General features: G+C 40.0%; 1 protein-coding gene across 1 annotated transcript in view; it reads right to left on the bottom strand.

Moving 5' to 3' along the window:
* The window catches only part of CHIC2 (cysteine rich hydrophobic domain 2), a 31,803-nt gene extending 9,425 nt beyond the window's left edge, over positions 1 to 22,378 (bottom strand). The window contains exons 1-5 of the mRNA XM_035323767.1: positions 22,059 to 22,378; positions 15,200 to 15,254; positions 14,899 to 15,054; positions 963 to 1,019; positions 737 to 796 (exon numbers count right to left, since the gene is read on the bottom strand). Of these exons, the coding sequence (XP_035179658.1) occupies positions 737 to 796; positions 963 to 1,019; positions 14,899 to 15,054; positions 15,200 to 15,254; positions 22,059 to 22,177 (447 nt within the window). The 5' untranslated portion in view covers positions 22,178 to 22,378. The remainder of the gene's footprint in view (positions 1 to 736; positions 797 to 962; positions 1,020 to 14,898; positions 15,055 to 15,199; positions 15,255 to 22,058) is intronic.
* Positions 22,379 to 26,011: the final 3,633 nt, after the last annotated feature.

The following is a 26,011-nucleotide window of genomic DNA, read 5'->3' as shown; positions in this document are numbered from 1 at the left end:
ACACTTCAGCAGCTTAAATTCATCCTATTTAGTACCTTCTGTCTACGTCCAAGAGATTTTCAAAATGGAAACACAAACAGCACCAAAAAAAGAGCAAGAAGGTTGCTAGCTAAACAAACTCAAATCCCACACTGGACATCATTCAGTTTAAACTGCATGTAACTTCTCACTGGATGTTTCTAAGAAGTACTTATCGGGTCTCAGCCAAAGACTGGAGTTTTAATTTTAGACTGACTTAAAGATATTTTAGTGACACCAATTTGAGATAAAGATAACTTTCAAAGACAGTTGAGGTAAGGGGCAGTTAAAATCTAAAAAGGCTAAAGGTTTCTTAAGCTCCAACAGCTTAGTTGAAAGGTCTTCTTCCATACTTCTAGACTTGATTAGCATCATATAAAACAGCCATATCTGACTTGCTGCGTAACCAAAGTTGTGGTTATTCTTTATACAGCATCTAAAATTTCACACTCCATCAGCACATGTTCAAGCTATTTTATCTTGGCAATTAATTTATTATTTTTTAGAACACAGTGAAGCCTTGTTTTCAAGTCATTCATAACTTTATAAATCAGTCCTGCACATGAAACCATGCATCTGTGAACCGTAGAAAATCCTTGCACTCAGGCGATTAAGCTCCTGACACCTTTGCTGATTAATAATCATGAAAAGAATAAGATCAGAAGCAAAATAAATGATCATTTAATAGAGAAACTCACAAAACAGCCCTTTAACTTACATATTCCATCATGTTATTCGTTTCACATTTCCTTTTGCTTAGTCTCCAATGCAAGCACAGCTAGACAAGGAGGAAAGAAAAAGAAGAAAAATGAGCTGTATTTTATTGCAGCACACAGACTAGCCCATTTGTCCACCTTTCATATTTTTCGTTCAACAAAAGCATCTGTTTCCATACTGTGCAATTCAAACTCCAACAGTACGAAGCTGCTCCCTGCGGCACTCACCTTGTGGTATAACCTATTGTTTTCCCATTCTAATAACTTCTCAATCGATCTTCGTGTCTGGAAGACAAATGAGAAAGAATTTTACTCTTGAGTGGTTTTAGAAAAACTTTGTTTTGCAGCTGCTTTTGTGTGAAAAGGAGAGAGGTACAGGACAGTGACTGAGTACAGGGTGGTCTGCAGTACTATCAAAACTTCCTTGGTATTAAATAGTAACCAGCGCAGAAAACAACTTTTCATGACACCCAAATAACTATCTTCAAAACTGTGTAGAAAAATCTAACCATTTTGGAACAAAAACATTTCTCATATATGTTTTTATAGCAGCTAGGGGTTCAAAACCTATTGCAGAAACTTTAAAGTGATCCAAGTATAAATGCAGGAATGCTGCTCCCTAATACCAGTGGTCTCAATACACTGCTTCTTACAAGGCTGGTATTTGAACCAACAAATGTTACAACCAGCATTTTGCAATGTCCCACGTCAAGTACAGATAGGCAACAGTCTACTTGAGGGGAAAAAAAAAAAAAAAGTTACATTTATATCCAGATCCTAGACAGCAAATAACCAAATGCAGAAAGTTGCAGTAACTTGCACAAATTTAACTTACAAAATTTAGGATTTGTATAAAGAGCAAACCCTGTATTTAAGAGCCTCAAGCCAAGTTTTACTGCCTGTCTTTACCACACTTGACACTTCAGATAGAGGATTCTGAAATCTGTTCCTTCACAGCTTTAAGACTACACACGCCAGCATTAAAGGACTTTCTGTGCTGTGAAGTTTCACAGCATTTTGAATATAGTTATTCAGTTATATTTACATTTGAGAAATACATTCTGACATTTATGGTCATTTGACTGCCAGAATATATACTGCTTAGCTCTAAATGGGATTTGCTACTGACTATGAATAAATAGAGGATAATTCATGGTGCCAGGTGTTAAGATGAGACCAACAGAGCTGCAGGTGCAAAAGGACGGAGCAATGACAAGGATCAAATACAACTTTGTGCAGCTGCAGCTTCCTTACAAGGCACAGAGGGGTGAGGGGAAGGGATGAGAAAGCATCTTGCTGTTATTACTACAAAATACAAGTACTGTAAATGAACCTTAACAAATCAAACTAAATGCCGGCCCGGCAAACAAGCACATCTGAACAAAATAAGAATCGGAGAACAAATTATTCCTTTCCCATCAAATACTAACATTTTGCTTTTAAAACCCCAGTTAGCCTCCGGTGCAGTACTGCAGTAGCATCTAAGCATGCACTGCGGTCACATGATTAAAAATTAGATCATGGCTATGTATAAATAATCAGTATGCTGAATTATTATTACACAGTATTTTAAAAAGCATAAGTCAAGGAATTATCCAGAGGTGGATGTGCCAATGACTAATTTATCACTTCAATTCCGAACTGAGTATTTTGAGGGTTATTGTTATTATTATGTTTTTAAAGACAGTGCCCTTTAACAATAATCAGCAGACCTCACTTGTTTCTTTGTAAAGATAGCCTTTTAGAGTCTGCTCTCCTTTTAAATGAAAATAGGGCAGCAGTTATGGTCACACTTTTGTTAATTTAGTTGCCAGTCAGCTCCAAATCAAAAGAAAATAAGGCTGCAGAGTGTAATTAACATTCAGTTCAGTCGTTTTGTCCCTTGTCTAGCCCCCAAGCTTTGTTAAAATTGCCATCTGAATGCTGAAGGCTGTAGGGAAATCGATTTGATTCTAATCGCACCATGAAAAGAACATGATCTAACTGCTTTCAGCCCTCCGTAAATCTGTACTAGGTCTTTAGCACAATGCAACTTCCAATTTAAAAAGCACTGAATGTCTCGTCAATGACTTTGTGAAGAAAAAAGAACAAGGAGCAGACATAAAAATTCCAATAGTTGTTTAAGCATTAAAGTTCATTTGCATCACAGCAAACCTGAAAAGGGCTGACCTCTCAAACCGCCTCTCAGGTCTATGAAGTTGTAGCCTTGACAAGCTCACATTGACAGAGCTCATTGACTCTGAAAGGCTACTCTATCAATGGTGAAAAATGGCAATAGGTTCTACTCTGAGCAGGCATCTGCCTGCCCACCCGCTGCTAAACCAATGGCAAAACCGATTCAAAACCTGAATCTACCTTGTAATCTTCCTTTCCAGGACCTTTTAATAATAGATTAAGATCACTATACAATTTAATTTCATTGTTTGCCCAAAGGAGTGTGAAAAACATCTAAGCTTTTCAAATTCCAATAAAATTACACATATATTACAATACATACACATAAATAAGAAATTGATAGGTAGTTATGCAGTATTAATTGGTTTATTTAAACAAGAAGCCAGTTTAAAGTCATTTGACTAGCATTAGATAAAAACCCAGGCAGCCTCGCGACCGCGATTATGTGTGTTCCCAAAGCCTCACATCCAATCCCTTCTCCTCCTATAGCGTAACTTGGGATATAAGGCCATAAAATCAGGACTTATTATCCATAAACTGAAATGTTAATGAAAATTAGACTGTAAAATATTTCTGTGAACCTCAGAGTTTGGAATAAAAAGAAATGAATTAAACAGCATCCCACAATTCACTATAGTAAGTTTTCTTCCTACTTGACAGGTGAAAAAAAGCACTTGCACGTGCAGCTTAATTAATCACTGCTCTTGACATCTCAATGATTTACAGTGAGGAGCAGGTGAGGATATACAAAACCAGAAAGGAACACTTGATCTGAGTGTAGCATTTCCAGCACACTAGGATGACAAGCTTATATATTCTATCAATGGTGTACAGAAAAACCTATACAGCAAATTATTTGTTAGCCACAACAAAAGCACAAATTAAGTGGAAGAGAGACTTGCTTATTAGGAAGATTTAATACTAACCAGCTTTTACATTTTTTTTCTTAAAAAAATTCACACCAATATTCGAACAAAACTGAAACTGCAATTCAAGTATATTTTTAGTATACCAATGATAAGAAAGTATGCTTTGTCACATATTCTGTAAAAAAAGTAGATAGTATTTAACGTTACCTACACGATTTTGTGAAATAGGCCTCTTCTAGATGCAATTTTTAATGAAACATTTCTGTAAAATGTCTGATTCTTTTGAGATGTTCATGTATGACAGCCCCTTTTTGAAAAACTGGACGACCAAAAGAGCCCAACTCATAATACATGTTTACCAATTTCTGTTGCTCCCAATTAAAAAAAAAAAAAAAAAAAAAAAAGTTTTGCCCTTAAAGATGAAACACACTAGGAAAATTAACTATGAGCTTTTAATGGAGAAATAAGGCAGTAACAAATAAAGTGCTACCTGTATTATCAACTGAAAGATCTTTCTCTTATGTCTCTTATGTCTTTGCAGTGTCTACAGAAATTAGGTTGCAGTTCCAGATGCAGTTGTGATCTGGACTGGAAGGTTGTGCAGCCACCTGGAATGTGCACGCTGCACCGAACAGTGCTAGTGAATGGGCCAAAGCTCCCTCAACTCCTGCTGTAAATCACTGAGTGACTGGACAGTATTAAACAAAAGATCCTACGTGACACCCAAAATGGTGATAATTTGAGTTCCTCTTTTGCCTTATTTAAGTGGGGAAACAACATGAATAATAGTAAGACAATTCACCGCTATCGATTTTATTCATAATTGTCTGGGAACAACAGAAAAATCTCTCTCTACATGCATTTGATCTTTGACTTCACATCTGAAAAACCTCCAAAATTATGCAAATGTAGTACTACACTAGTCCAATAAACCATACATGGAGATTTTCAAATTATTTTATAAAAACTTTACCACAATGAAGTATTAATACTTTTGAATAACGCCTTGAAAAAATATACTTCATGCTCAAATTTCAAAATAAAAGGGTATCAATTTAAGGAGATTTCTGTTAATTGTCATACAACCTAAAGTTGTATTGTACCCCATGTAAGAAAAGCTGAGGATCCTGTCAGAACTCCCAACTACACCATCACCTTTCACTCAAAGGAAAAAAGGTGGAAACGGGAATCTCTGCTCATTCTGCAAGCAAAGACAGACTGGTCTACAAAATTAATACCCAAGCAATTAGGTTATCACTCCAAATGCTTTCAGATATTTAATATTTTCAGTGAATTTGAAAAAATGCACTTGGATCAAAAGTGTGGGTACATAGTTGACACTGATGCAGTATCAAGTATCGATGAACCATGTTTGCATTAGAGAACTACGAACATAACTATAGGTACAGCTTAGATGTAAAAAAAGTCCCGATACTGTAGATAGTGCTGCTACACAGCTGATTGCTCCTAGCACTAAAAAAATGCTATCTGTAGAGTTTGTACTGCGTGGACTATGAAAGAGGTCTAAATAATTTAAGGTCCTACTTTGGTGGCATGTCAGAAATGTCAATATTGTAATCAAAACATACGTAACTGAACTACAGGCATCTTTATCTGTGCCAAGACTACATCACACACAAACTCTTCAGGAACTTTAAATTGGTAAGATTCCCGTCTCACTGGGAAATTCTCTATTTGTGAAGGGCAAAGAGGATGTAGATGAAAAATGAGCTGATTTCAGATCCTGACATCCTGAAATACCTGCTTCAGCACATACGGTTGTTTGAAAAGGGGTCTGTTAGACCACATAGGTGTATCTTGCACCATCTTTCATATTAGTAGCTAGGACACTTCCTACTAAAGACTAGCTTCAGTGTGCTCATATCAGAAGCCACTGCAGCATCTATGCAAGAACGCGAGCAAAACCCGTATTACACGGATTGAAGAGTATCTGAAAATAAATGCAGCAATCTCGTGCTTTTCATAAGATCTTAAAATAACTGCCTTGCCCAAGAGTATTACTACTGCTACATCACATCTTACAGATGATTCTGAGCAGAAAGTGAGCCCAACGATCAAACTTCCTGATGAGGCAAAGAAATATATTCACGAGAATTCTAGAGCAGAAGCAACTGGAGACATCACTTTGACCTCCAGAAACTTCCCCTTCTAAAAGACAGCCCTGAGGATATTGTCCCAAATCCAAACATGAACCACAAGCTAACCTAAGTGGTATGGTTGCTGTTCTCAGCCCTGAGCAGGTACCTAATAGACAAATTCAAAGTTTAATTAATAAAATCAGAAAGGGCCTCTTGTACCACATTTGAGTTATTTAGTGAAGAAAAGAGAAGGCGCCAGGGAGACCTAACAGCAGCCTTCCTGTACTTAAAGAGGTCTACAGAAAAGATGGGGAGGGACTCTTTAATCTGGAGCGTAGCAACAGGACAAGGAGAAAGCTAAAAAAACTTGTAAGCTAAAAGAGGGTAGATTTAGATTAGATAGAGGAAAGAAATTCTTCACTATGAATGTGGCGAGGCGCTGGAACAGGTTGCCCGGAGAAGCTGTGGATGCCTCATCCCTGGAGGTAGGTGTTCAAGGCCAGGTTGGATGGGGCTTTGAGCAACCTGGTCTAGTAGGAGGCGTTCCTGCCCGTGGCCAGGGTGTTGGAAATAGGTGGTCTTTAATTCCAACCCAAACCATCCTGTGATTGTCTGCTGATATAAAGAGGACAAGCAGTGTTATTCGACGTTATTACATGTAATGGTTTTGAAAAGCTAAGCCAAAAACCTAATACATATTCCCTCAGACTGTGATGACCTTGATTCCCAAACTATAAGACTGTTTAAGAAAGCACTAAATCATGAAAGATGTAGAGAAAGGAGAATGTACATAGAATCACTCTATTATCCAGAAGACCAATAGAGAAAATACATCTCATTATTACAATGCACCATCGGTCCATTGGTGCCATTGCTTTTGTAATGTACTGATGGATTTTTTGGTACAATGTACTGACGGTTACTGAATGAACATTATCTAAATCCACAGCACAGAATGAGCAGTTACCAAGTCAGCTCACATCAACAGCAGTGCAATGAACTGCTTCTAAAGCTCAATTAACATCCATAATTTGGTCTGCAGAAGAAACACGGTAGAGAGGGAAATTGTCAAGGAAAGCTCCTAAAAGTTGACTGATAGAGTCTTTCATAAATTTCATCTCAAATACAGACAATCCAAAAGACTCAAGATGCTAAGGCCAATAGATATTTTAGTTATGTCATAAGAGTTAGGTCACCAAACAGGTATAGCTAGCTTTCTTTTCATAAAATGACAGTAACTAGAGCCAACTGTTCTGGACACTCCCTGCCATGGAGAAGCCTTATGGTCTTGACCTTGACAAAGTTAGCATACTTCCCTTGAGATGGCCTGGGTTGTAGAAAAACACTTTTTATGGGCAGATACATGTTTATTTGATCTCTGAAGCATCAAGATCTTAACTAATGTTGTTAACCTGAAGGTTTTTAACTCTTTTGTTTTAGGATGAAATTCCAGCTCTAAATCTGTCATTATAAGGGAACAACTGGGCATGACAACGAAAGGTGTTCACCTCCTGCTGGAGAACATTTTTACAAAGGGCCACAGAAAATGAACATGGAAGATTGAGTAGACCACAGCAGGAATGAAAAAAGAACTGTCTCTCTACCAAGTAACTCATGTGGTACAGTCTGCTGTGGGAAGTCAAGTCAAACTGAACGCAGATGAAAATTCTACCTCCATCCCCTTTTTAAAGTTACAAAGATGTTAAGTTTAGATCATTTATTTCCAAAGTATCTAGTAGAATGCTAGAATATAGTATATAGTAGAATATAGTAGTTCACTATATAGTAGTGAACTATATAGTAGAATATAGTTCAAGTTTCCACAGTAGGTGGAAAAACTAAAGAATCTCAGGTTATGTCTGTATTAGAAAAAGTAACTGTGCCCAGAAATATTCCCATTCACTTGAAGCCAGCTGGCAGGGAAGAGCTTACATCTTTATTATAAAGTTCTCCTAACTTCCAAACCACCCACAGTGTCTGCAACATTCTGATAACACCTAGGAACTGTTATACATACAATATAGGACCAACACTTGCCATGGACCTTCCTCAGAGTACAAATTATAAGGTTCCAATTCCTAGGAACAATACCAGGTTTCATTTATTAATAGGAAGCATTTGATTCCTGCTGTCAAGAACATCAAAGGACAAGGGTCCAAGAATGGAAGAGAAGCTACATGAAAGGCAGCACAAGGTAGTGAACTAACTTCAGATGGCTCCACAAAATCCAGCACTTTACTAGTGTGCATGCTGAAGAAGATGACCCCTCTGAAAGGAACAGCTTCCAGTGTCCTGCCTGTCTAGGGCCTAACCACAAGAATCCCAGGCATGTTGATCCCATAGCTCATTAACCAAATTGGAAAAAATAGATCTGTCTATTCTAAAAAAAAAAAATTAAAAAAATCCATCGCTATTATCATTGCTGTCAGCAAATTTGTTCCAAATTTCAAAAATTATATTTATGGGGAACAAAATGAACAGTAACTAGTAACTTTCCACGTCTATTTGGTACAGTATAAGACTTACAGCCTTCTGAAGTCTTTTCTTCTGTAGAACTGCCTCCCTCACCCTCCCAACGCTTTCCTTAGCAGCCTTGTCTCTTGAACTATTCACTCATGTTTTGTTCACTCTCATTTGGAATAAAAAAGTTACCTTTTTTTATATGCAGTGTTTGAGTTAGTAGGAGTGCTCCATTTATGCAGAGAATCATTTTATCCCAGTTCGCTTCAATGAAGTGAAAAAGAGAACATAACCCAGTGCAAGGCCATTTTGAAGAAAAGCAAGAGATGAGGCACAGAAACGTCACTACCTCATGCTTGACATCAGACCATTTCTAGTTTATTTTCAGTACCACAGTCCATGAAGTTCAATGAAATGCTTCCTATTTAGTTTATCATATGAATTTCAGATAGTTTTGGAGTTTAATTCTTCCCTCGAGTGTCTGTATATGCTCCCTTATTTGGCATCACCTACAAGTTGCTAAGGACAGAACCCTACAAATGGCCCTTCCTAACCTGACACCCAGATCTGACAAGCAGCTAGTTATTCTGAAAAAGCATGATAAGAATGGTCTGCCTTCACTACATGAATTTCAGCCAGTTCGTATTTGTTTGTTCAGAAACATGTCAGACAGGACACAAAAAGCAATACTAAAACCAATATGAGACATAATCTGTGTCTCCCTCTATATACCTTAGCCATCACAATAGAAAAGGCTCTGTAGCATGGAAAGCATTATATTAATAAATATTAAAATATTGAGAGATTTCTCATTTATAAATTCTATTAAATTTTAAAGCATTTAGAATATTCACCATGGAAACTAAAGATATGTGCTACACTTACAATTAACATAAAACCTATAATTAAGAATCCTGGAAACTACGAATTTAATTTCAGAATATTTGTTTTTGAAATATTTACGTATTTGTATTTGACCTATAAAGAAACAAACTAATATTGTGTGACTTACATATACTTGTAAGTACTCTTCATGCCAAGCTTATTGCCCTACCCTCCAGATAAGTTCGCAAATTAAAAGACATAGCAGAATTATTTGCTCCCACATCACGTTACCCACTAACTCACTACTCCACCCGTCAGGAAAGCAAGTGAAAATGTGATAAGCCTTTATGGGGTACTCTGAGGTAAATAAAACCTCTGAAAAACAGAGGCAGAAAAAAATATGGAGCTATACAAGTGATGATTTTACATTTATTATGTTCTACAAACACTTTGCTCCTTTAAGTTCAGTAAGAGGATTTAGTGACTCTTTTGACTAGAATAATACTGAAGAAAAAATTTTAATATTTTTTTTTTTACCAGTTTCATTTCAAAACCAATACTAGAAACAAGATGATTTTAAAAACTTGTGAATGTATTTGAAGACAATGGTCAAGAATGTATATTCAATATATACAGAATCTAAGAAGTTTTACTATGCTGATTAGACCCAAAATAGATTTTGCATGTTCTCAAGTTAGGGTAAATAAAATTTTATTTTTAAAAAAAATTCTTCCAAATTAAATTACAATGTAAGTTTTCAGAACAGGGGTTAAAAAAATAAAAAAAGCACTTTCAGTTTCATGTTATTGTCCCAAGCAAGATGCTGTTTGGAAAAGTATTATCATATCACAGCATCTCTACTGCCAAGTCCCTGGCAGAAAGGCAGAGCAGAAAATTTTTCTTAGTTTTAAAAATAATCTAAATGTTTTCATAGCTGCAATAAACTGCGCTAATGTGTTTTAACATCACTATCAGCCACAAATTCATTCTAGCTCCTCCACCGCATATTTAATTTAATCAACGCTTTGGAAGTTGTAATTAGCTTATGTTTATACAGCACTTTGAAGATGTAAACTGCTATGTAAGTGACAATTAATAATGGGGTTTAAGCAGTATTCATCAGCTTTGTGTGAATTCACAAATAAACAAGCAGCTCTTGAAAGTATTAGTTCAGATCACCCTTAAATATCTCATTCTACTCATTTTAAGAGATTGCATGCACCTTCCAAAACATGCAATTTACATGTAGAATTGCAGTACCTCCAGATTTCTTAAAAGCTAGCATTCTATCATAGCTTTCATTATTACTGTTTCTGCTGAAATTATTTACCCCATTTACACATCAGGAACTACAGCACTTAGTTAATACTGAAAATGAGCGTCAATTCATTTTGGCTTCAAATGGGCACCTCAGCCTGTAGTGCTTTTTGAATTATAATTCACTATGTCATTCTTTTTATTTAAGGAACAAAAACTTAAAGACTTAATGTCCATTTGTACAATCTGGAACTTGTCCCAGAAAGGATGGTACAATCTGAGCATAACCGCTGAAGATCATTGACAATCTAGATCTGCAAATGAGGGACTGTATTTCCTGTAATTTCCTTGCAGCTTTTACTCATCTAAATCCAATCAAGACCACATAAAAGGAAAGAGGCAGTCAGATACTGAATCAAATTAAACATTTATTCTACTGGTGAGGAGTACCAGGCTTTTTCTCAGATACCTCAATGCAAAAGAAGAAAAGAAACAATACCGTAAAAAGACTTCCAATACTAGCATTGAACAAAACAATGAGAAGAAAAATACAGCAAGGGGAAAGCTTTTGTTGTGTGGAAATGCATTAAAGTGTTATAATTAACAGTAAAGCTTACGGTTTGTGATTTAATAAATTTATATTTGGAAGTACCTGCTGATTTAAGGAGACAAACTTGTAACTTATTTTTCACCACACAATAAACATATTCTCATTACATGGACAATCATTGAAAGTGTGTACTTTCAAAAGTCATTTACATTTGTGATAGCATTCCTACATTTGAATGTAAAGAGATAAGTAGTAAACATACCAGAGAAAAATAATTATTCACATTTTTAAAACTATGAAACTGTAGTATTCATTTTGCCTACGTGAACCTTAAAAAACTGTTTCTCTGAAGAAGAGACCTGAAAAGAACACCACAAATTTAAGACTATGGCAGATTGATTCAACCTTATGAAAAGACACATTTATTTGTTGGTCATTCTGTGAAAAATTACTCTCCTGTATTAAAATACACAATTTTATAGTTGAAACTGACATTTCATTTAATAAAAACTTAAGCCTAAGAAAAACTCCCACTTGTTACCTCACTGTGTATGCAATTGAACAAAACAAGTGGGTTAGTCATCTACTTACATAGAAAACAATTTGCAGCTAGGAATTGCCAGCAATGCAAGCCATCTGATGGGCCAAGACAAAGCTGGTATATTTATCTTGAGTGGCTAAGACAAGCTCTACAAGTTCTACATGTGAACGTACTCCTACCCTGTATCACTAGGGAAGAATCCACTATGCCTAAAAGAAGGGAAGAAGCAGGCACACATCAGCCTGGATCCCTGGTTTTACCCGGCTGCTGTGACTACACCTATGACTGGCTGGAATCATGCCAGTGAACGGAGATCTGAAGAAGTCCAAGTATGGAAGATCAATTTAAGCAATAGAACTTCCTTCCAAGACACAGTAAAGTCAGAGACGAGTAGTACAAGAGTTCAAACGTTATTACTTTGTACTAAATACATTTGTCTGCTGTATATAAACAGAACCGTGACACCATCAGGACAGTCCATAGATTGAAGTTTTTTTTAGGGGAAGAATATGAAATTGCCGGTTTTCAGTTTTGCTGGAATTTGCTGATCAGTTCATTGATTAGAACCTAGATGAACCAGGCTGTCATTTGCTGTGCAGTTTCAGGTAACTCACACCAAGGCGTCTTACTTTCTCCACTTTGGGAAAAAAAAATATAGGGTCATCTCCTGCACTTGTCACAGCACTTTGACGCAAACTGATAGGAAGTCCTGTATAAAAGAAAAATCTTACAAAATTTTGGACACAAGTCAGTACTGATATTTTAGGGGGTACAAAACCTGTAATTCAATGTATAAGGAATTTAAAGGATTAAAATCTTTCTGGTTGCCTGATCTTGTTCTACTAAGGTACAAGATTGAAACCATACATACCTATTCAAGCAACACAAGCAGCAGTAACTTTTCACTGCTTTTCCATGAGTAGTAGCCCTGACTAGAATCATTACAATTTCCTCTGCTTGTTTCTTGTACTAGAATTTGCAATTATATCCTTGAAAACATTCTACAACTTTCCTCCTTATCTGCTCAACCAGGGGAAAAAAAAATCTTTCCCAAGCAGGTCCAGTATTAAGAGTTTAAATCTGGGAAAGCATTCTTGTCCCTTTCAGTTCTTCTTTAAGAAAAGCAGTCAATTAATTCTTCCCTGTATTATACCCCCTGGACCCTTCAGATGTCCAACTGACACTGAGTTCTGAGTTCTCTAACAGTCTAACAGACAAGCCTGTAGGCAGGCATCTATTTGTTGCATTGCTGTTACAGATAAATGATATTGCCACAAAATCTAATTAACTTACAGGATTTTCATTCTGGGGCAATAATCAAACTGCCTAAACACATGTATTTGGTGTGATCTGAAAGGCTGCAGGCCATCCACAGTGATACAAGACATTTTATTTGGGCAGCTGAGTCCTACCCATAATTTCACCAAGGCTCAAGCTTGGAAGTCCAGCATGAGTCACCCAACCTTAAGTGCTGGAAAATGTGTGAAGTTCCTTAAACCATCTTTTCTGAACAGAGGATACATTTTTTTTTTCAATTTCCCTTTTGAAGAGAGCTTACCTTAACTCCTGTTCCAAGCTAACTTGTAACTGAAGCACTTCTCTGTTGCTTCACTAGCTTCCTGCACAGAACCTCCTTCCTCAGCTTCAAACTCTGCTTTCTAGCCCCAGATGCTACAAGCCCTTGACTTTTTTTTTTTAATACATTGTTTAACAAAATCAGAATGTTGATAATTAGTGACTTTTAGTACTAGATTAAGAGACATCAGATCAGAAAATGAGAGCTTGAAGCATCAGCCGCATCCTGCCAAAAGCTGATGATGTCACTTGGTATGGTACCACCATGTTACATCCTGCTGTAATGTGAGAAAACAGATCAAACTAAAGAGCACCAGAAGCTTTTTCCTTTATAACTTAGAAATTGACATCAGCCACGCACACCTCTGTTTGTAATGAACAGAGCTAGGCCTGGAATGGAGAACGTAGTCTTCTCTACAAGCTAGTTAGGTCACCAACTTATCTGTTAATGCAATCAACAAATTCTGATTTCTTGCAGTAGACGTTCAGGATATACAGTTATCCTACAGGAAACTCATTAAATCATGAGAGTGAAGATGTAAAACCAAGGTTTTGATATAATTCATGTTGACAACAACTATATTTTTTTAATTGGATTCCAACATTACCAGCAGGCTATTTTGTATGCAATTAAAACTAGTCATAAGTAACCCCTCAGAGGGACTAATCATTAAGCTCTACAAAGAGTTAGAGGAGAAAATAAATGTGTACAGGTTTTGTTCTGCTCTGATCATCCTTTTTTTTTTCCTTTCCAGTACATGGGGATTTCAGGCACACTGCTTTTGCAGCATCTAATGATACCACCACTACTTAAGACTACAAAAGCAGCTTGCCCAACTTCTGGTTTTAGTAACGCCACCTGCTTGAGCACTCATGCATTTGTGCAGAAGCCCAGAACTGCAAATGCTTGATAAATATCGAGTAGACGAGCAAAGAAAATTTCAAGGCCATATTGCAGAAACGTATGATCACTGTCAACTTCAGAACAGTTTGATTTACCAACTGTGTAAAATGAGGACTCTGATAAAGAAAAGCACAATGGTGTTCAATGTACTGTACAACGCTTTGTAGTATAAAGGGATATTACACAAGATAGAACAAACACAAGCCTTGCCACAAAATGGAGAGACTAACAGCACCAATAGCGAGGAGAGGATGGAGAGGCACAAAAACTTGCAAAAAAAGCAAAATAGGACTAGCCAAAGAATTTTTATGTATGTGGACACAGAAGAGATGAGAGGGTGGCCTAATTATGTACTCTGGGGGAAGGGAGGTGAAAAAGCAGGCACGTGCAAGGACCTTCTGTTCTAAAGTAAGACACTTCCAAGTTGTTAATATAAGAAAAAAAATATATTAGTCTACATCTTGGAAGGAAGATAAAACAAATCACTATCTTTAAAAAAAAAAATAAGCACATGGCTATTTAGGCCACAGTATAATTAGAAGCTCCGCACAACAAACTGTCAGTCACTGCCCAATTCTGATGATGCCAAACAGGGTACCACAGAGAAGATGAAGCTATTAAAAAAGTACATTGAGAATTATTTCAATAACAGTACGTGCTGTACAGTATGTGGTTCTAGCAGAGACAGCAAAACTACCAGTCACTGAGTTGTAAGCTCAGCATTTTGACTGGTGCCTGTTGTAGCTTTAAGTGGTACAACAGACAGCTGAGACCAAAATGTCTGAAATCAAACCCATCTAAGCAAGTTCTAGCATACAGTTTTTAAAGTTGAAAAGAAACAAAAAACAAGGTGAGAACAAAACAAATACAATTCTGACCATCAAAAATGAAAAAAACAGTTCAACTTACTCTTTTACTGAGGCAGATAACTGGCCACATACTACAACCTAAAGTGCAGCAGCAGCAAAGGCATCCACAAAGTAGCCATCGTACATTAACTGGAAGGTTCTTCTTAAGACAACTGTTAACTCTACTGATGCTGGCTTTAAATTCTTCGGGTGCAACCTACAGAAAAAAAAAAAAAAAAAAAAACTACCTAGTACCACAGCAGCATGAGTTATTGCTCCTAGAATGGATTACACCTTGAACTCTTGCTTTTTTAATAGCAAAAGTTTTAAATCCTTTTTTTTTTTTTTCCATCAATACTCACCTTTCCAGTTAAAGATGAAGGAAATTCCGCTTCAAATTTGTTGCTTAGTCCAAACCTGTAAAAATAAAAATGAGAATCATTTTTACCCATTTAACCCCAATGATAATTTACTCATTTTAACCCCAATCCATGCCACAAGATACAAACATCTGATGTGAATCCTGAGAGTATTATGAAAACAAAATCAGCTCAAGGAAAAATATTTGTTATTAAAAATAATTGCTAAGATTATCCTAACAGACAAAAGCACACCACCATAAATCGTCTGAAACCAATCCCGCCTATAGGCTTTTAGAAGTTCTGTTGATAATGTTGATTCTTCCCCAAACTCAGCAAAATCTTTATAAGACAAAGTATCAAATGTGAAAACTGGTAAATACTTATACAAGGGGAGGCGAACTAAGTTAATGCCATGGCTTGGATCCCCCCCAACCCGCCCAGTATAAATGTATCTTGAAGAAAAGCTCATTTAGCAGGCGCTGAGTAAAATAACGTAACTGTTCTAAACATAAAAAGGGGTTTGATACCAGCTTGCTTATTCAGAAAAAAAATCTATTAAGTTTCAGAATGTTATACTACTTAACAAAACGTGGTTTAAATTTTACTCTCCAAAAAAGCAGTACCAGTTGAGAATGGAAAGCTATGATGTAATTTAAGATGGGCCAAAATTACTGACTGACTATTCTGTGTTACATAAGATCCAGATTATAAGAGTTTCACCTTGTCTTCAAAAAAAAGTCTGTTTTCTATCTCAGAGTCCGCTGGCAGGATTTATGAATGGATGAATTTCAAAGAAAACCTGAATGCTTTCTGGCATGCAGTCTGGGGTATCACTTCTATGAGCAAAGCCACTAATAAAACTGTGTGACTGGGCACTAATCTGGTAAACAGCACTCAGTGTAAAATTTAATTTGCAATTAATAACTTCCTGAATATAAACCAGAAGAGCAGTCTCACCATCAGATACTTCAAACAACCCAAATCAGAAATTAAACTGCTCGACTTGAGCGCTTGCAGCAAGATCCATCACACAACTCAGCTGTGTGTAGAAAAGCTTACTTGAGCTTTCACAGCTGAAGATTTTAGAGAAGTAATTTGCATTCACAAAACAATTATTGAGCAGCAAGGTATTCCCCAGATAATCTTTTTCTTACTAGGCTGAGTGTGCTGCATGTCAGTGGAGACCTTTGTCCAAGTCATCAAACGGTCAATGGGCAGTTAGGTGCTGTACCAGTGGAGAGACAATGCTGGAGGACCTCACAAAACCAACTGGTCAAAAACCAAGTGGCAGGTGAGCTTAAAGATAGATGAATAAAAGGTGCTGAGTCTAGGGAAAGGTGATCTAAACTACGCTTACATGATGCTTAACTCAGTTTGGAAGCTACAGGTCTTGAAGGAGAGCTTTCATCGCCCCTCATGATTCTCTTGAACCATCAGCTCACTGACAGCAGCAGCCATCAGAAGTGGCAACAAAGCACTGAGCACCACTAGGTCTGTGATTAAGAACAAGAGAGGACACCATTTGGACCCTCTGAAGAACACTCACATACCCACATATTCATACTGGCACCAACATTTCATTGTGGACTTGGTGGAGTTAAGAGAAAGCAGAGAGAAGGAAGACTAATCTAACTGAGGGAATAAAGTAGTTGCCTTCTGAGGCTGAAAGGGAGACAGTAACTTGGAAAAGAAAAGGCTTGGGGGGGGTAGGGGGGGAGGTATATGATCAAAGTACACAGATTCAGGAAAGCAGTGAATAAGGTGAATGATTAACTGTTAATCACCAAATCCCACAACAGAGAGCACTCACAAAACTAGTAGGAGATTGGCTTAAAACAGATAAAGGAAAGTGCTTCTTTAAACAGCAAGTAGCAAACTTCTGAGTTTGTTTCCACTTGAGATTATGGAGGCAAACTGCACCAACAGATTTTAAGAGAAGTCATGCAAGTTCCCAGACAGACACCAAAATGAAAGACAGTGTTAAAGTACGCATCACCCCTACACAACTGCAGATGCCAGAGGGCTACAGGGAGAACAGACATCAGGAACAGCTAGACTTGCACACAACCCCAAGGTAGCAGTCTGCTGCCAGAGTTTGCAAGAGCGTATTGTGCTGGAGGATGCACTATTGATCTTATGCCTAGGTAATTTCTACGTATGTTCTTCAGGAAAAGTTAAAGAGGTCATCTCCCTGCCGCTAACTGCAGACTGTACCTTACTTACACAGAAATCAACTGGCATATTAGAGTATTCATAACTGGAATGGTAGCTCTGCAGTTCCTACACACCCCTCAAAACAAAGCAACAAGTGAAAATCGTTAACCAGAGAAATATGTGGCAAGGTTGCCAGCTCATCCCAGAATAGAAAAAAAAAACTTCCCCCACAAACAAACACCCACATGCTTATTGTAAACACACCTCCACCACTGAAAACCCTGTTGAATATTCCATGACAAGAAGACAGCCCACCTTTCTCCAAAATCCTGAGTGAAACCAAATGCCCAAGCAAAAGTTATGTAAATGTCAGCAAGAAGTGTCACGCCCTATCAGTTAAGCTACTTAAAACTGCCAGTATGCTGCAGCGGAAACCAAGGCCAGAAAAAAATCCCTTGGATCCACACATACCTCAAACAGCCAAGCCCGGTAACACCACTCTACCACGTAATTCATCAAATCAACACCAGAGACAAATTCTCTCTGAACAGACTTATCTTCAAAGAATGAATCACAAAACGAACTTCATACACGTGACGCTTCAGCATCTAGAAGATATTTACTACGAATAATGGCATTAAATACAAAAATGAGTAGTAGGGGAGTGGCCAACAGTAAGAATAATTCAGTCCAAAGCAAGTCTTGGCCCACAAACTGAAATGAGGCTGAGTCCCACACCAGGAGATGAGACAGAATTTCAGCTGGTCCTCTGCCTGCAGTGCTGAGGAAGCCCTTTACCCTGAGGCATAAGCAGGTAGGGCAAAGGCCCAGGGAAGTCCCCCTGCTTTCAGTTAAGTCTCAGAAGGACATAATTGCAGTCTCACACTCAGGTCCGGCTGGGAAATCAACAGAACAGAAACAAGGCTTTTGTGTGAATGTGTGATCCAAAAGTACTTAGAAGTTGACACCTTCATCAAATACAAGCAAATACAGATGGAGGTCACAGAAGATACACCTGACAAAGACAGCCCAGCTAAAAAGCTCTGGAGTTAAGAGTTACCTGAGATTTTTTGTCTTGTTTTTAATAAAAGCATCCCAGAATTTAGTGTGGACAAAATAGTTTCCCTAGCCTCCTGTTTGGAAATAGTCACATTGCTTTAGTAAGGTTTTACGATCTCACTGAGTCAGATGCCTAGCACAGAAACTTCCAACCAATACAGTTGCAATTTGGTGAAGTTATAAGCCTAAAACTAATATGGAAACTAAGACTCCATTTTTTAGTCTTGTGGCAATGTTTAATACATGGTGGAGCTGCTAAGCCAAAACATCAAAGCTAACCAGCTACCACCATCATCCCGAGCTTTCCATTTCACAGTTTCATTACCATATGTAGGTGGTAACAAAGTATGACTCCATACTTCAAATGCTTTGGTAAGTAAATGATACAATCCCAACATTAATCACTCGGCTACATGTTGTAATTTGGAAATTAAAATATTAGAAACTCCATGCAACACTAATACAGTTTCAGTGTAAAGATACAGCCGCTCTGGGAGAAGCAGCAGAAACCGTGTTAAAATCAAACACTTGAAATCAGTATTTTGGAGCTGCATTTTCTAACAGCTGTCCTCACATAGCACCAAATTTCTATAGTTCAAGGCACCATCCCCAGTGAGGCACACATTTCTCTACACCTTTCGTCGTTTCACACCATGTCCTCAGCAGACCCATGCTCACCTCATACAAGAGTACTTCCTTAAACCTTCCTGGAACCAAAAAAAAATGTTTCTCGAACATGTCTCTGCTTGAAAGGTTCAGCTGAGCTCCTGACCTTGTGAGCAGTGGAGGGAACGAAGCAGCGAGATGTGGAATCTTCAAAGGATAACAGATTACAGCAGAGGACTCAGCCTACCTCTAACCTTTTCACAGGCTGCAGCTCTTATCTTCCTGACACATAAAACTGATAGACGTTATCTTCTTCCTGTCATCTCTCGTGAAGACATTAAGCCATTTTTCTATTGTTCCCATCTACACTCCTTAGTTCCACACATTCACAGCTCTTACAAAATAAACACATACTCCACAAGTCTTAACTCTCCCAGCCATAGTTCTTACATAGGCCTTTCCCTCACGTGTCCTTGATACAAAGTAACATGCAAAAATACACACACAGACTCAGAATTCATATTAAAGAAAGTTACTTGGGTGAAAAAGTGTACTTTGTGATGGCTTTTCCCCTCCTGCTCCCTAGAGCTACCTTGCACCAACACATGATACACTAGGACAAAAAACAGCACAGGAAGGCATTGACCAGCACATCACAACAGCTCTCTGTCAGTCTGGCACTGCAAAAGGCTACCAAACCCAATTTTACTAGCCAATACAGCCTGGAATAAGGCAGGTTTGTCTCAGCTGGTCAACGAATTGGGAAGCCCAGGAAAAGAGTCACTGAAAAACACAGCAAACTACCAGAAATGGTCTCTGTGATTTCAGTCATCATGTACCTTTCCTTCCACCCTAACAGTGTTTTAGAAAAAAATTATGAAATACCTTGGATTTTCAATTCAGTTAAGTAACATAAGTAAAGTTCTGTATTTTCCCAGCTTTCAAGCTTCTTGACATTAGAAGAGATCACCTCAAGTAATCGATGACCAACTCAGATACTACTCCTGAGCAGCAAACTATCTAAGTTCTGCTGGTGTGAAAATGGCTTACCTGAATATTCAAAAAACGATTAAAAAAGAGGCTTTATAATTGTGTGCAGCAGGCTCCAAATAATGAGCTTAAGATAACTCTGTTCCAAATAAAAACCCCAAACCCTGGAAAGGCAAGGCATTCATGCATTTTGTTTGGATAATATTTACCTTAATTCTTTTGATTGGTTTTAACTACTCAGCTTAGAAAGGACTCTCACACATTTCCATTGTCTGTTGGATGAAATCAAGTAATAGTAAATGCCTTTCTGGCATTAATCTGTAGTCATGGAAATGACATGTTTCAAACTCAACATTATGACTTCTATACAAGATCAGAGAGGATATGACAGGAAGCTATGAAAGTAAGGCTTTTGTTTAAATACACACACGGCAGAAGCAGACAGCAACTCTTTAAACAGCAGAGTGGAAATCAATACAGTATTTGCTTTACTTTACTGATAATTATTGCCAGGCCTTCGAGACATATCCATGCTTTTATACGAGGCAAGACAAATTATATACATAAAGCTTGATCTATTCCTTAAAATTCACCACAAGAGCATCCTGGCAGTGATCTAACTTTTAATAATATGTTTCTCAATCATTGACAAAAATCTTATAGGCTGTGCAAAGGTAAAAGTGGCTGATCCTATTCAGCGTTCACACCCAAGATGACAAAGTAGATGAAGATCCAATTGCCTAATTTTGCAGGTGTATGTTCACATTTCATTACTCACCCAAAACCTATAAAACTAATATTTTGAGGAAGATCTTAATGTTCTAACGAGGCAGTGAATATTAATAAACAATTAATGAAGCAACTATCCATCAGCCACAAAGGCCGTGCTAGTCACGGGCACGGTATGCAGGCTTCCTCATGGTGCCATTAACGGGCCTCGATCTTGTCTTGCACACTTGCCTTCGAGTACGGAGAAGATACCAGCGTTTGCCTCCATTTCTGTTCTTGATACTCTTTTGCATTTGCCAATAAGGCAACTGTCTGTGCTCTTGACCTGCTCACCAGAAACACTGTAAGGCTTCCAGAGTGTTTTCACAGAAGCCAGACAGCCACTGGATGAAAACAACTTTTTGATCACAACAAACTGGAATGCAGAGTCACACGCTGAATACTTCTGAGGTGACATTTCTGTTCCCTCATCGGGCCTTCACGGCCTCCTGTCCACTCCACATCCTTTCAAGCCTCCAAGCCTCTCCACCACGTCTTATTTCCTGTTTATAACCAGCCTGCACACTGCACCGCCTCGCTGTTAGCGTTTCATAACATCGACCTATTACCAAAGCAGCGATGTACCAGAGTGCCACCAAACTGTTCTGAACTTAAAGCCAGGTTATGGACAGGTCCCGATCTGGGAATAAGTAGTTAGTGGGAGTCCAGGCTGTAGGATACGATACCTTACACTTCTATGCTGCTGTTGCGAGCCTGGTCCCCTGAACAGTGAAAAAATATGTATTTGTGTATAAATACGTACACACATATATATTTTTTGGTGTTTAGGTATACACTAGTTGTTTATATGAAGGTTTGCACTGCAGCACTTTGTCTCCAGGTAGATATTTCAGCACCTGAAGGAGTACATCATAAGTGGAAGCACCACACTTCAGCAGGGCGAGCACGACTGAGGGAAAGACTCCCTGATCTGCTGGGAAAGACCCCCTGACCTGTTAGATTACTGAGAAGCACCGCAGCAACCCGTGGTGTTGGATCCTCGGCGCGACTCCACTCACTCGCGAAACAAAACCCTCCCGTGGCAAACACGGCGGGCGACACGCGTTACCCGCGCCTCGCCGCGCTTTCAGGTGCGCCCCACGGGCTGCCCACCCCCCTCGGCATCCCTGTGGGATTGCACCGGAGGCACCGAGCGCCCCGAGGCCGGGGGGCCCCCACCTGCTTCCTCCCCTTCCTCCTCCTCCTCCTCCTCCCCCTCCCCCTCCCCCCCCCCCCCCCCCCCCCCCCCCCCCGGCCCGTCCCCGCCGCCCGCGGCCCTTACACGGTGACATGCCCGGAGCCGCGCACCACCACCGGGTCGGGCGAGTACTTGAGGAGCTGCTCCTCCAGCGCCCGCTCCTCGTCCTCCTCCTCCTCGTAGATCTCGTCGAAGTCCGCCATGGCCGGGCCCCGCCGGGGACGCTGCGAGGGGACGGGGCTTCGCCCAGGGGCCGGCGGCCGGAAGGGAGGAAGGGACGGGGGGGGAAGGGGAAGGGAGCGAGGGGAGGGGGCGGCGGGGAGCCCCGGGGCGGGCGGCGGAGGGGCCGCGGCGGGGCGGCGGCGGCGGCCGGGCCCGAGGAAGCGCCCGTCACCCTCCGCGGGGGGCGGGGCCAGGGGCGGCGCAGGAACAACAACAACAACATCCGGCCGGAGGGCCCCGCCCGGCGCTGCGAGGGGGCGGGCGGGCAGTGGCGGGTGGGCGGTGCGTGCGCGGGGGGTTTGTTCCGCTCTGCGGCTGGGTCTGGGGGTGTCACCGTCCTGTTCTGGTCCCTTTTTGGGGATTTCACGGAAGCAGGGACGGCTGCTTTTAGCCGAGGGGTGGCTAATGGGGTTTTCGGCTCGGTTGAGGGGCTGTGAGGGTAGCCCGCTGGGGTGAGGGCTGGGCAAGTGGTGTGGGTCGGCCCCTGTCGGCAGCCCTCTGGTAGCCTCCCAGTCCTCCCCTCAGAGCGCGGTTCTGGGGGAGCAGTCCCTGTCAGGAACATTGTTACACCAAAACAGGGAATCGGGAGGAGCAGACCCTTTCAGGCTCCCTTCCCACACCAGGGAGCTCGGAAAGTGAACGGGGCTGTCATTCCCCCTTCAATTTTGGTGTTTCTCATAAACCAAAACTTATAATTTAGTTGGGAAATGCCTGCCAGCAAGCATCAGGTAGGCTTGTTGGCTGTTCTGGTAACAGGAAGGCAGCGCTGGCATGGGATTTAGCAGTAGCAAGGTGGCATTTTAAAAGGGAGAGGCAATCTTTATCATTGTACAGAAAACTGGTGGATCATATACTCGAGGAGGTGTTTATTGCATAGATATGGCAGTTAATGGAAGACTTCAGGAGACAGCTTGGGTCCAAGCCTGCTTTTCATGAGTAGCACGAGAACTCAACCTCCCTTCTTTCCTCATTTCTTTGCTCTGTACATCCTAATCACAACAGTCCCCTCTTCACATTACTTCACTGCTCGATCATTTTTCCTCTGAAACCCACAGGTTTTTTTTCCTGTACCGTTATTGCAGTCTGTACCGATCGGCTTGTTTTCTGAAAGACTACGTTGCCACTTAATCTCCATTACTCATAGAGATGTTTGTGGTGTATTTCTCAGGAATAAACTCTATACAAATATGTAATAGTGCATACTGACTATGTAAAACCAGGGTAGAAGCAGTGTATTTGTGAGATGTTCTGTGACGCTGTCTTTAAAGGAAAAAAATAGTATCTATCACTGTCACACTGGAAAGCTAAGTATTTTTGTGTCATGACCTACTTGTAATAGGTTTCATTTCCCAAATAACAAAATTCTGCAGAATAACACAAAATTCCCCTGAGTAATAGTTTACTTTCATAACAGTATGCTTAGGAGTGCTTTTTTTTTTTTTAATGTAATTACTGTTCTTGCATATATCTTGCACATTGAAGTTAGAGTCTGTGGTTCTGATGACTCATTGCTTCTGCCTAATGGTCCTGAAATTGAGAATATGGACCAAATTTAATACTGGCAAAAGATGGTGAAAGCCCAGTGAAGATATGCCTCCGTATGCAAGCCCACTCTACAAATGAATTTGGTAACTTCATTTTTTTTTCCAAATGTCTGTTTCACAGTAGCAACCAGATAATTGGAGTTAATGCTGTGCAGCACCGTGCTGGAAATCTTGGAGATTACTTTGAAGGGGTGAGTTTATCATACATGAGTCCTTGTAGCAGAGCTGCATGGGCCAGCTATCCTGTCTGAGGTCTGTGATCCCTGCATTGCATGGAACAACAAGCTTGGTTAACTCATTTGGTGGGTTTGAGCTAAGACAAGGAAAAAGTAAGTCCCAGGATTCTTTATCATCACCTTAGATATATATTACTCACCTAACAAATACCTGTTCAAGGATTTCCAGCTGTTCTGCTGTATATAGAGGAAGAGCTATGACAAATATTAAACTTCTAGTTTGAGTTGCCTACAATATTTCAGCACGCTGTCCATTCTGTAGCAACTGATGTGCTCAAAGCACCATGACTGATGGTAATAGTGAGCGCAAGCTACTTTGGTATCTCTGACTTCTGGGACAGGCACTAACACCAAAGTGCATACAGCTAGCAACCACCTATGAAATATTCAGTTTAAGTAACATTTTCATCATCTCACGTGGGCATGGTTAGGAGCTTGTTTTTCAGGCAGAAATGACCTGCCTTAGTCATGAGATTGTTGTGTCTTTGTGTCTCCTTTGCCAAACACCTTCACCAGCCACCTCCTGGACTACTCATGGACACAGTAGGTAAAGTCCCTGGTTTGTGCAGCAATTATCCTACCACACTGCCAAAGGTCTTGCCTTGGGCCTCTCCTCTCTTTCACGAGTATCGCACAAGTAGTCACCCCTTCACTGCTGTCGCCCAGACCCTCAGCAGCCACTTGCTCCCGAGTCAGTCAGCCATGTGGCATTTGCTCTGAGCCACCACAGAACATGTCCGTGCCTTCACATGGCAGCATCTGCTTGTGACTGCTTTGGTGCATACTCTGACCCAAGATGGTGGGACACCTCTCCTGATTACTATGCACTGACCTTTCTCCAGGAACAATATGAGTAATGCCAGTCTTGTACTGATTGTCTTTTTAAACCACTTATTCTCTTTATATCTAACTACAACATGGTAGGCTTAAAGTCCATTTTTGAAGAGTACTTTGCTGTTGTTCCAAGCAGGAATGCTTGCCAGTTTAGTGGGATAGAAGTGGTGCCACACAAAACTCTCTTTGACTGAAGTACTTGCTGTCCTCAAGAGCTGCTCTGTAAGGGCTGTATACCATAATCTAAGGAGACTCTAAATCATTGTCACATTTCTTTTTATTCAGCTCTTTATTCCCGTTCCCTCCTTTCTCTTTTGCCACCCAATATATTTATTTTCCTCTCCTTTCTTTACTGTCTTTTCCTCTCCTGCCTGTCTTTCTTTCCAAGTTCCTCCTTTGTCATTGCTTCTTCCCACTATTTCCCTCAAACATCTCCCTTGTCACTTGCTCCCATATTCTTTGACCTGTTTCCTCCTGTCTTTTCCTTTGTTAATTAGTGTGTTGTTGGGCTTCTGAAGCCCAACAGGGCTCAACAGGGCATCAAAGAACAAGCAGTAGGTGCAGGAGTAACCTGGTTCTTTGAACTCCTACCACCAGACAGCAAAGCAAAGCTGGAAGAACATCTTGTCTTTTTCTTTCCCTGGTTAACTGAGAGAAGAGAGGTAGTAAGAAGGAAAACAAGAGTGGGTGGTGATAGCAAGGGATGAGAGCAAGCAGGGGAGCATAGGAGGACGTAAAGAAGCCAGAGACAGAAAGATGGAAATAGTAGACTACTACTCACTTGATGCCACAGGGAGAGTTGGAAAAAGCTACAGGACTGTAGCAAACTTCCACAGATACATCAGGGTGTGCTTTGCTTTTTCTCCACCTGTAACTCCTCTCAGATCAGTCCTTCCATTGCCACACAGCCTCTCATCTCTGGGTTGGCTCCTCTGTCCTGCTTAAATGTCCCTTTGCTCTCCACAAGGCTATCTAAAGTGCTGCCTATAATTTAAACATTTCTGCTTGTGGTATCAGTCACCCCAGCCTCTAGAGTTTCAGCAAAACAAAAATAAGAATGAGGTTTCAGTTAACGGTATTGTAGAAATGTGGAAAGGTGAACCTGGGGAGGGGTGAGTCGATACAATTAACACAGAAGAACGTATGGTTAGAACCAGGAGAGTGCACCAGTTCCTCTGAACTGATTATTTTGCAAAATCTC

The sequence above is a fragment of the Oxyura jamaicensis genome, chromosome 4 (assembly GCF_011077185.1).
Source record: "Oxyura jamaicensis isolate SHBP4307 breed ruddy duck chromosome 4, BPBGC_Ojam_1.0, whole genome shotgun sequence".
NCBI classification, from domain to species: Eukaryota; Metazoa; Chordata; class Aves; order Anseriformes; family Anatidae; genus Oxyura; species Oxyura jamaicensis.
The sequence above is the reverse complement of the archived record's forward strand: the minus strand, read 5'-3'. Positions and strand labels throughout refer to the sequence as shown.